Source organism: Lipotes vexillifer, unplaced genomic scaffold, assembly GCF_000442215.2.
Source record: "Lipotes vexillifer unplaced genomic scaffold, Lipotes_vexillifer_v1.1 scaffold514, whole genome shotgun sequence".
Lineage (NCBI taxonomy): Eukaryota > Metazoa > Chordata > Mammalia > Artiodactyla > Lipotidae > Lipotes > Lipotes vexillifer.
In genome coordinates this window covers 1,095,442-1,107,762 of record NW_006789975.1, presented here as the reverse complement: position 1 = coordinate 1,107,762, position 12,321 = coordinate 1,095,442, and the positions used below count along the sequence as shown (strand labels likewise).

The following is a 12,321-nucleotide window of genomic DNA, read 5'->3' as shown; positions in this document are numbered from 1 at the left end:
GCAGGAAAGACCCAAAGCCAACCCAAGCTGCTCTCTTTTACCCTCTTCATGATACCTGAATCTCTGCCATGGACAGTGTTCCGTCCCAGCTCCTTCCAAGTAAACTATGCTAGAGCTCACTCCTGGCTCATAGGCAAGATCAGTTCTATCACAACCTGTGCCAGCTACAGCCCTGAGTAATTGCTTCTGAAATAATTCCCCATTTCCATTTCCTGGCACTGAGGTCAGTGTTATGGCCTTGCCCCTACACTACCTTAGTTTCTATTATTTCATTACCCTGGCAACCACATACTGAAGGAAACCTAATTTGGGGACAAACTCCTCTCACTCCCACCCCTCTCTATGGGTTGCTGGGAGGTTAAAATAACATAAAATGCTTGACAGAGCGAGTGAATTTCTGTTCCCTTCTCTATAACCCAGGATTCTAAGCCTTTGTTGTCATTTATTTTGACACCTCTCAACACTGTGCATGGAAAGACCAAAGGGCTCTGAGAATTCTGGCAGAGAACAAGGAGAACTCTAAATGGATTTTGGCACCAACCTGCTGGTCGCTTGGTTAAATTGAGACAGTCTGCATGGTAAACTTTGGGGCAGCCTGGCTTCTTACAGGAGACGAGCTGGCCAGCATCCCCACAGCTGAAGCACTCATCCTCTCGCTCCTTTGTGATTTCACCCTGGGTCCTGCGCTTCCCCTGTTGCTTCTTCTTGAATTTCTTTGACTTTTCCTCTGTGGCAATGGGTTGATTCTAGAGGTCAAATATTGTTGACACATTAGTTGTATGATCTTGACGAGGTTAACTATCCTCTCTGAGCTTCAGACTCTCCTCTGGGAAAACACAGTCCTCATAGACTACTGTGAAGTTAAGAGAAAACGCAGGAAAAGCACTGGGCATATCATAGGTACCCAATAAATGGTAGCACGAATTTTATCTGGTATCAACTACCCCTACCACTTGAGCGAATTAAGAGAGAAATGTGCTGCTTTCTGTTGACACACAAGACTGGTATTAAAGGTCATCCTTTAACAGTAAGTTTTATTTTTATTCTTATGTTTGTCTAATTTCAAAAACTAAGGAAGACTTCTCTGGGTGTGTGTGTCACACACATTTCTTAACTTATTCAACAAACCTTCACTGAGCACTTAGTATGAGCCATGTGCTAGGAAGACACAGAAAACTAATTTGTGGCCCTTGCTCTTGACAAGCTATGCATCTTTACCTAAGTCAGTTTAGGTTCATGTCCACCACTCCCCAAGATAGACCCTGGTGCAGCCCGCAGGTCTACTCTGTGCTCCCTGCAGACCACACGTGGTCATCAAAATGCATGGTTTTCATCGCATTATTTATCTCGGCCTAGGAACATCCAGGACCAATCCAATTTATTGCCAGCCCACAGTGATCTCCTCCCATTTCTAAACTTCTGCTCCCGAATTTCCCTTTCACTGATTCATGTGTGAAATGCTACACAGACCCTAAAGATATAGAAACTGACATCCCTAGTGCACCTAACACCATTAAACTCTGTTACTATTTTAATCTATAGGGACTAAGTCAACTGCACATCTTAAGGAACAAGACCATTTAACCAACTAAACAAAATACAAAATCCAATATAAATTTTCTTATTTAATAAATAAAAGAATAATCACTGGGTGTTCTTCATTTATTATAGCTCAAAATGATTACCCTCTTTAGCTAGTGGTTTCCATGCTAATTTGCATTTTTCAGTTCTTAATGTTGACTTCGCAATCAAACAAGCATAATGGGAAATACCCAATTGGAGTCACGGTGTAGTCTACTTTGCATCAAAATTAAATTTCAATTTTCAGCATGCTGTTACTTACGACAGAGAAATCTGGAAGCATCCAGATGTTCATCTATTATGGTTCATCCATTATATAAAAATTTAAACAGTCACTAAAAATGATGGTTATGAAAGTTATGTAACAGCAAGGGAAAAATGTTGTATAATATTTAAGAATTATAAACAATTCTTAACAGTTATAGAATTATAATTCAGTTAAAGTACACATAAAAAACCAAGAAGTAAGATACAACAAAGTTTATACTGTTACATGGTACATGGTTAAGATTAGGGGTCTTTAAAAAAAACAAAAGAAGTCCTATGTTTATCTACAGTCTTATAGTACATTTAGAATCTTAAATTCAATATCAGATTCTTTGATATCTTTAAAAAGGCAAAAAGAGACACAGAGACAGAGACTGAGAATCTTTCTTAGGAAATGTAAGATCAACTAAGACCAATAAAAGACATGGGAAGTAATCTACTTTACAGATTCCTATTTTACAGCTTTTTTAGCTAGAAAGGTATCACTAATTAAAAGTCAGATTGTTCAAAACACTTTAACAATATCCAAAGACCCTCTCTAGTGTACCAAACTGATCATCAGAATGCTTAAATTGCCAGCGTCCCTACTAACAACTATTCAACGTCATTATTTCAAAAAGACATCTTAAAATAAAGACTCAGTCGTGCCACAGGTTAGGGAGGGAGGACCACACCATTATCCCTGATGCAAACGTTTAAAAGGTACCTTTGGCCTTACACCCAAAAAGCCACTGCAGTTCGGAGCTCCACATTTGCAAACAGTCTTTCCATTCCCAAGACATTCTAGGTTGTAGTTGAAGGTAAGTTCAGTGCCTGCATAAAAGACCATGAAAATATTAGTATCTATGGCTTTAATTACATTATTTCTCTATTAATCACAAAAGGCAGACTTCCAAGAAAACAGATTAATTTTTAAAAGAGGATTAAAAGGATTTATTAACTCTAATCACACTATATTATTAACATACTAATAAATCCTAATCATATAACATTATTAATGAGCTAATATAATTTAATAACAGAAAAACTTATATGACTTAACACGTAATTATTTTTTAAGATTTTTTTGATGTGGACCATTTTTTTTTTTTTTTTTTCTTGCGTTATGCGGGCCTCTCACTGTTGTGGCCTCTCCCATTTGCGGAGCACAGGCTCCGGACGCGCAGGCTCAGCGGCCATGGCGTGGGATCTTCCCAGACCGGGGCCCGACCCCGTGTCCCCTGCATCGGCAGGCGGACTCTCAAGCACTGCGCCACCAGGGAAGCCCGATGTGGACCATTTTTAAAGTCTTTATTGAATTTGTTACAATATTGCTTCTGTTTTACCTTTTGGTTTCCTGGCTGTGAGGCATGGGATCTTAGCTCCCCGACCAGGGATTGAACATGCACCCCCTGCACTGGAAGGCGAAGTCTTAACCACTGGACCTCCAGGGAAGTCCCAACAAGTAATATTTAAAGTAACTTTTACTATAGATGTGTTAATCCCAAATTGTTTTTTATTTTTTTCTAACCATTCAGATTCAAAATATATTCATTCATTACCAAAAACAGACGAACAGCAATTTATTGTGCACTGATGTGCCAGGCACTGGGAAAGCAAGTATGAAGGAAACCTGTCATCTGTGCCAACGTGAGTACATCTTACCAGGCAGCACTCAAGGGAGAGAGACATGTCAATACAGAATAATACCAGAGAACTCTAGACCACAAGACCTAAGCCCTGGCTATACATCCCAGTTACACCACAATCTAGCTGGCTGATTTGAGACGAAGAGTCCATTTATTAAATGCAGATAACAATCTCACAAGCTTACTGAGAATGACATAATATACATAGCAGAAATTTGTAAACTTTAATAGATGTACAAATTTAAGGTATAAAAATTTAAGGTATAAAATGTCCCCTTTCTGTCACAAGTGCATTTCATCAAAACTGAGAGCAAATAAATCACACATTCAAACTCAAAGCATGTTAGGGAAAGCCTAACAAATAGAAGAATTTTATACAGACATACAAAGAGGTTATCTCTGGGTGGGGGTAATGGCTTACCGTTAATGTACAAAGTGATAACTGTTCAGTCAAAATTGTCAGAACTTAGGAAGATTTCCCTTTGCAGAATGACAAATCTTCTACCAGTGAGACTAATTAATATATACAGTTTTTCATCTAATATTGGAAACAAGTATTTTTTAATTTGGTTGAGCAAATTATAAAGCAGCTGGCTTATATTTAGTTCATATGGTACAAATGCTAGAATCACTTGTGGCTTGGTTAAGAGGCTCACATTGTGAGGAGCCTGTAGGAACCAAGACTGACCAAGGTAACAGCAGGGTCACATCTCCCCTCCCCACTGTGAACTTACTGTACTGAATGATGGGTAATTCTATTCACACTAATCTTATTTAAAAATTTATAAGCATATAGCTGAATTTTCATATATTTAATGTGCTAACAATGCAACTCAACCACAAGATAGCAAGATACTTGGCATAACTTGCTGCTCACTCAGCATCCACTATGTAAACAAAACCACACAAGGGGATAAATCAGAAGGTATCATCAGTGTGCATACAGGAAAGCCATTCTAGAAAACAGTCCAAAATACAATAATCTGCAATCTGGGGGATGGCAAATGGCACTGGAGAAGAGATAAACAAGGAGTATGACACACTGAAGACAGAAAGTAACAGGTATGTGAAGAGCCCATGAGGTTGGATGTGTAAGGAGGAGAGCAAGCTTAAAGTTCTGATTCCATTCGCAAGGCTGAAGCTCGTATGGGCACTCTGCGTGGCAACGAGCACATTCTGTCTCAATTCCCCCATCCCACCCTTGCAGACTGGGAGGACAAGAATAAGGTCTGTCAATTCCCACACCATTCTACCTGAGCTGAATGAATATGGGAGAAGAGAAATTTGTGGCTAGACATGGTAGCCATCCCCATGGACACGGGCCATCCCCATGGACACAGACTAAAGTTCAAAGTAGAAGTGTGGTAGTAAAAGCAGTCAGGACAGAGATAAGAACTGAAGTCACATGGCTAACATTTGAGTAATTAATACAGAGGAACACTGCCCCTCCCTCCCCCAGTGTGGTTAGAGAGAAAAAAGGAGAAAAGAAAGAGAGATATATCAGATCCAAGAATCCAAGTAACATAGACAATGCTACCAAATACTTTACAGTACTTTTGTAAGGGTTAAATGAGACAATATGCTTGGAACAGTGTCTGGCACTGGATAAATGGTAGCTCTTACACACTCACTTGATAATTCCTGTTACAAAGCAGAAATCTACCCAATTTACTCTGAAGCTATCCATTCCAAAAATTTGATACAAGTTACTGATTTTAAAAATCACTATCGGGCTTCCCTGGTGGCGCAGTGGTTGGGAGTCCGCCTGCCGATGCGGGGGACGTGGGTTCGTGCCCCGGTCCGGGAGGATCCCACATGCCGCGGAGCGGCTGGGCCTGTGAGCCATGGCCGCTGGGCCTGTGCGTCCGGAGCCTGTGCTCCGCAATGAGAGGCAGGCCACAACAGTGAGAGGCCCGCGTACCGCAAAAAAAACAAAAACAAAAACAAACAAAAAAAATCACTATCATTTAGTCCAACAGAGCACAGTGCACAGTGACGCTCAAGCATTGTTACTTTCATCATTAAACACTTTATGTGAAGCAATGCAAAACAGTGGCTCAATTTTTAAAATATGAAAACTGTCAGAGCCTTTAAAATTCTAAAGAGCCTATAAGACTCCTGGGCAGCAGTATATTTAAATTATAGAGAAATAGATATATTGGGGGGGGGGCGGGGGGGGGGTTGGGTGTTATCCACAGATTGAAAAAAAGAAAAGGCAACAGACAAAAAGCTGACAAAATTGCTCTTTAATTACTTTATCTTGATTAGTGTTTGCTGAGGTCAACGACACTGACTGGGCAAAGCAGAATGCTCATATGGGATTTCTGCTTTGAAAGTCATCGGACTACGCTACTGTCAATTACAAACTACCCAGGCCAGTCTGATCTCATTTTGAGTTAGGAGAGTGATCCTGAAAATGCTTTGCTAGTATTCCTGCAAAATTTATTTTGAAAAATTATATACGTCCTTATACATTCAAACTTACACAACTCTAAATATTTTAAAAAATCATGCAATTTAGAGGGTGTCATATGTATATGTATATACGATATGCTTACAACTTTTTCATCAAAACCTTGACACTATATTTTAAGCTCCTTTAATTGATGGAAAATATCCATCATATAACTTTACTTTCAAACCTCTTAGCCCTATCAGGTTTACCTTCAATTCAAATAAACATCTTAATATTGTGCCGATTACAACTACCTCACTTCTACACTCTGAATTCTCAGAGACGTAATAGGCATCTAGGCAGGCCACAACATAGCTGTGCATTCTCCAAATGTCCAGTTCTTTGAGACCCAAGAGGTGAGGGTTTTTGTTTTTCTTAGCCTTGGGCTCATAAACCATAAAATTCAGATGGGTAAGAGGTGGATATTTGGTTTATAAAGTGGATGAAGGGCAACTGTAAAAGGAGACCTGGACTGCTGACACTTTCTAAGGCAGACCAATTTTTTTTTAAATACATTTGTTTATTTCTGGCTGCGTGGGGTCTTCACTGCCGCGCACGGGCTTCCTCTAGTTGCGTCGAGTGGGGGCTACTCTTCGTTGAAGTGCACAGGCTTCTCATTGCAGTGGCTTCTCTTGTTGCGGAGCACAGGCTGTAGGCGCGCGGGCTTCAGTAGTCGTGGCACGCGGGTTCAGTAGTTGTGACACACGGGCTTAGTTGCTCCGCGGCATGTGGGATCTTCCCGGACCAGGGATCGAACCCATGTTCCCTGCATTGGCAGGCGGATTCTTAACCACTGTGCCACCAGGGAAAGTCCTAAGGCAGACCAATTTTTAAGGAGTTCATATAAAAGCTATGGAAAAGGTCTGGAAATTTATTCTTTTATAACCATCCAGGAAATCCCCTGGTGGTCCAGTGGTTAGGACTTGGTGCTTTCACTGTGATGGCCCCTGGTTCAATCCCTGGTCGGGGAACTAAGATCCCACAAGCCGTGTGGCACGGCCAGAAAACAAACAAACAAACAAAAAAACCCCAAACATCCATGCCCAAACCTTGAAGACATCATGCTAAGTAAAAATGAGCTAGCCACAACAAAACAAATATTGTGTGACTGCACTTACATGAGATTCCCAGAGTAGCTAAAAAAATCACAGAGACAGAAGATAAAATGGTGGTTGCCCGGGGCTCGGGGAGGGGGGAAATGAGGGAGTTATTGGTTAATGGGTATCTTCAGTTGGAGAAGATAAAAAGTTCTGGAGATAGATGGTGGTGATGGTTGCCCAACAATGTGAATGGACTTAATGCCACTGAACCGTACACTTAAAAATGGCTAAAATGGTAAATTTTATGTAACGTGTATTTTACCATACCACCACCAACAAAAAAAATACCTGGTACATGCTAAGTACCACCTGGAAAGTCTTTTATGTATCCTTGGGAGTTTGCAACCTCATTTTGGATTATAGAACATATGGGATTTTTAGATAATAAAAACTGAAACCCCATTCCTAGCTCCAGACTCCTTAAATGATTCTTACCTGCTTTAATGTCACTCAAGGCAAAAAGGCCAACACGGGTATCTCCATTCACAGACCACTTCTGTGTTTCACAGTTGGGCTGGCAGCAATGATTCATGAATCGAGCATAGTTTCCTTTGGGACCAGCATCAATAATACGATCCTAGAATTCCAAGAGATGCTGTTCAGCAGACCTCTACTATTATTGATTAAAATTAGAGTAATAATAAATAAGCTGGAGTTTCTATTTGTAAAGTTTGATTCTTCCAGAGGGGTGGTCTCAGAGTGTAGTCCCTTGACCAGCACTAGTATCACCACCTCGGAATCCGTTAGAAATGCAAATTCTTGGGTTGCACTCCAGATATACTAAAGCAGAAACTCTGAGGCCCAGCAATCTGTGTTAAGCCCACTAGGTGATTATGATATATGCTAAAGTTTGAGGACCACCGTCCTAGAAATAGTAGCTTGTTCCATTCCCTAAATTAGGTAGTCCTGAACCCTGGCTACACATCAGAAATCACCTAAGATTTTAATAATGACATCAAGACCCCATCCCGAATGAAGATCAAGAGTATCTTGAGGTGAGAATCTCACAATCCATAAAAGTACAACTCGGTAAATACAAAGTTTCACACCAAGAAAGGTCTATTATAAAAGTTAAAGGGGTCGGGGGGCGGAGAGGAACCTAGCAGAACGTAATACTCAGGTACAAAGAGGAATCTCAGTATACATAGAAACGAAACACATTAGGATGCTGGAATTAGAAATAAATCCCATAAACAACAAGGTCCTACTGCATAGCACAGGGAACTATATTCAATATCCGGTGATAAATCATAAGGCAAAAGAATATGAAAAAGAATATATATATGTATAACTGAATCACTTTGCTGTACAGCAGAAATTAATACAACATTGTAAACGAAATATACTTCTATAAAATATTAAAAAATAAATTTAAAATAAACAAACATGTTGGAAACACACACATACAAAAAAAGAAATCCCAAATATAATTCTAGACACCAGTGAAATGTAACTCATAAGAAATTGCAATAATTGGAGAGCTGACTTGGGTTTGTAAGCTGAGTTCTATAGTCAATTTATATGACCTTCTCAATGCACTAATTAAATACGAACAAATCAGTGTCTCAATCTGTAAAATAAAAAGTAAAAGAATTATTATTTATTTTTCTGGCTTCAAGTTTTAATCTTATAGGAAAAACACTAAAAGACATAATCCCCAACTTACGTTGGACACTGAAAAATAATGCTAAAAGCAGCTGTATTGCCTTTTGCCATGGATGTACAGCTAGAAATGAGCAACCTTACCTAACTCCAGGACCCTGATCAAGCAATCCCTATGAATATGGGGGAAAGACACTGTTTGGGACAGTGTATGACATGCCTATGAACACTATAGCTGGGACAACACTAATTCACAATCTTATAACAGTGGAAATAACACTTTTCATTACTTACTTTGTCTAAAGTGAGCATATAGAAATTAGTGATATCGTGTTCTTGGGCATAACGGATTCGAGCTCTGCACTCTTCTTCATCTATTAGCTCACCCACATATTCATTGACAAATTCACCCTGGAACAAGAAATAGCTCTTGACTTAAGTGACAAAAAGCATAACTGTGTTCACAGGTATACCTTATTTTAAAAAATTAATGAAAACAACAGATTCTCCAAAGCAATTCATGCACATTTAACTAGTCACTTTAACAAAGGTTTATTCAAGAAACCACATAATATAAATATGATGCTTCAACTATTTGAAAATATGAACCATCTCCCCACTCCTACCACAGCCAACAGCAGAAAACTTGGGATACACCTTAAGATCAACCAAAATGAAAGTAAGTAAACTAAAGCTCCACTATAATGGTGATATGGATAGTTGATCCCTTTACCTGTCCAAGAACCTAAAAGTCAATTTCGCTAAACTATCCTCTTTTTCCTTGGAGCATGCCCTGCCTACTGCCCTTCCACATTTCACATCACTGTCCTCCTGACTCACTATACAATAGTCATACTGGCTTTCTCTCATGCTGTCCCCTCTACCTGAAATACTTGAACACTCAACCAGCCTAAGCCAACAATTACTTATGTTTCAATTTAAAACATTCTCAGAGACTTCCCTGGTGGTGCAGTGGTTAAGACTCCACACTCCCAATGCAGGGGGCCCGGGTTCGATCCCTGGTCAGGGAACTAGATCCCACATGCATGCCGCAAGTAAGAGTCCACATGCCACAACTAAGGAGCCCACGTGACACAACTAAGGAGCCCTTGAGCTGCAACTAAGGAGCCTGCCTGCTGCAACTAAGACAGCGAAACAACAACAACAACAACAAAATTAAAATTCTCAGAGACAAGCTAGTTTCAGGCCCTTTGCCACATGCCTCCAGAACCCTTTGTGTTTCCACACTGGGTGATTACTTGTTCAATGTCTCTCTGCATCTAGAATGTAAACTGTATGAAAGCATGGATCATGTCTCTCTTACTGAGCACTGCATCACACAGCAACATGCCTGACACACAGACAATATATAACAGTTACTTAGCAAATGACTAAAATAGACCAACCCATATTCCCTTCCTTTCCTAGAAACAAACTTCAATAAAATTCTTCAGAAGGTATAACCAGAGTAAGGTTTATTCTATTAAAATATCAAATATAATTTATTCTACTCAAAGACTGTACAATACCATCTATTTATTAGAAACCTGCAGGTCCTTCCAAGTTTCAAGTTGAAGATGTTACTGCATTTTCATTAGAGAAGACCTAATCCTCTTCTCCTTCATGTTCCATGAACCCAAACCTATTTTTCTCTCAGTAAAAATAGATTTTATTTTATTAGTTGGTGATTAACACCTCTGTATCATGCTCTCACTATCCTAACTACAGGTTCCAGGAATTCCGCAAACAAGGCCACGGTATCTCTATGAATTTCCCTCATTTTCTTTATCTTCATACATAGTGAACATGATCAATACTTGAACTTTAGAAATAAAGGAGACCATCTATTCTCAAGCCTCTAATTTCTGGAAGGATTGGCAAGACATAATAATAAGGTTAATCCTCACACTATATTATTTTCCTCCATGATCAATTTTCTCATATTCATCAAGAACAATTACTCATATTAAGCAACTGCAAAGAAAAAAAATCTGAAAATTAAGAATACGTTTCTTTACCTTTTTGATATCTGTTTTTGTCCGGAGACCCCAGCCCCTCTGTAATGTGCGAAAAATTTCAACCTCTGGATACTGGCGCTTAGTAAAGCACTGGTTTTGGCAGCGCCCTCCAGCAGGACATACTGTGGGGTGACACTCATAGAGAAGCATGCGGTTGATGCACTCGGAGTCTATCCCACAGGGGTTCTCATCAGTAGCTTTACAGTTGCAACGGGGAATTTCAGACAAGTCTGCAGTGAAGATCTGTACCCTGCCAATAGGACGGTTCACCTGGAGTAGAAACACATACTATAGTATAGCAGGCAAGTCAACACAAGACAATTTAGGACCTATGAAAGGCAGATTTCTTTCCTTTAAAGTCACGTGCCACATTTTACATGATTTTGAATTATCAAGATTTAGCAGGATTATTCACAATAGCTTAAATGTGGCAACAACACAAGTGTCCACCGACGAATGAATAAGCAAAATGTGGTAAAAATAATGGAATCTCATTCAGCCTAAAAAGGAAGGAAATTTTGACACACGATATACAACATGGATGAACCCGGAGGACATTATGTTAAATGAAATAAGCCAGTCAAAACAGACAAATACTGATTCTACTTAGATACAAAGAGACAAAAAGTAGAATAATAGTTGCCAGGGGCTGAGAGGAGGAGAAAATGGGAAGCAACTGTTTACTGGGGTATAGATTTCAGTTTTACGAAATGTAAAGAGTTCTAGAGATGGATGGTGGCAACGGTTGCAAAACGTTATGAATGCATTTAATACCACTGAACTGTATACTTAAATATGGTTAAGATCAAAAATTTTATGTTATCTGTATTTTACTACAATTAAAAAACTGGAGGAGGGCTTCCCTGGTGGCGCAGTGGTTGAGAGTCCACCTGCTGATGCAGGGGACACGAGTTCGTGCCCCGGTCCGGGAAGATCCCACATGCTGTGGAGCGGCTAGGCCCCTGAGCCAGGGCCGCTGAGCCTGCGCGTCCGGAGCCTGTGCTCCACGACAGGAGAGGACACAACAGTGAGAGGCCCGTGTACAGCAAAAAAAAAAAAAAAAATCTGGAGGAAATAAAGATTGAGGCAATTTGACATAAAAATAAAGCCTCACCTGATACGCAAAATGTAAATACCACAAATTTAAAAAATTCATCTCTTAAAAAAAAATCATAATTTCAAGGCTGGTAAGCCAAGTAAATTGTAAAATGAGTTTCTGCTATTGCCACATGGTGGCGCCACTTTAGCTGCTACATTAAAAAAAAATCACCATTCTCAACTGATATTTAACATGAAAAGGTCTCTGAGCAATCGGAGTCCTATTTGTGAAGATGTATTTTAATATTGACTATCATAACTTGAAATCTTTTTAACAGACTATAGCAATGTCACCCAGGCATTCGTTTTTAGTGGTGCTAGTACTGAAAACCACCGTGAAAATCCAGTATGGTAAAACATAGAGGCCAATTTCTGTGATTCTGAAGCCATTAGAATTTTCACAAATACTAACAACAATGTGGAGAAAAAAAAAATAGATGTTCCACAACAGAGATGGATTTGTGCACTATAAGAATGGTAATGGTCTCCCCTAATTGGGGAGGGAGGGAGAGGGGGAGAGAGAGAGAGAGGGAGAGAGATGGGGAGGGAGAGGGAAGGAGGGAGGGGGCGGG

At 39.8% G+C, this 12,321-nt stretch overlaps 1 protein-coding gene across 2 annotated transcripts in view; it reads right to left on the bottom strand.

Moving 5' to 3' along the window:
• NSD1 (nuclear receptor binding SET domain protein 1) overlaps positions 1-12,321 on the bottom strand; it is a 130,390-nt gene that overhangs the window by 2,780 nt on the left and 115,289 nt on the right. For both annotated transcript variants that reach the window (XM_007463086.1, XM_007463087.1), the window contains 5 exons: positions 10,652-10,921; positions 8,928-9,044; positions 7,467-7,608; positions 2,555-2,661; positions 542-746 (listed from right to left, as the gene is read on the bottom strand). In XM_007463086.1, coding sequence (XP_007463148.1) covers positions 542-746; positions 2,555-2,661; positions 7,467-7,608; positions 8,928-9,044; positions 10,652-10,921 — 841 coding nt within the window. The remainder of the gene's footprint in view (positions 1-541; positions 747-2,554; positions 2,662-7,466; positions 7,609-8,927; positions 9,045-10,651; positions 10,922-12,321) is intronic.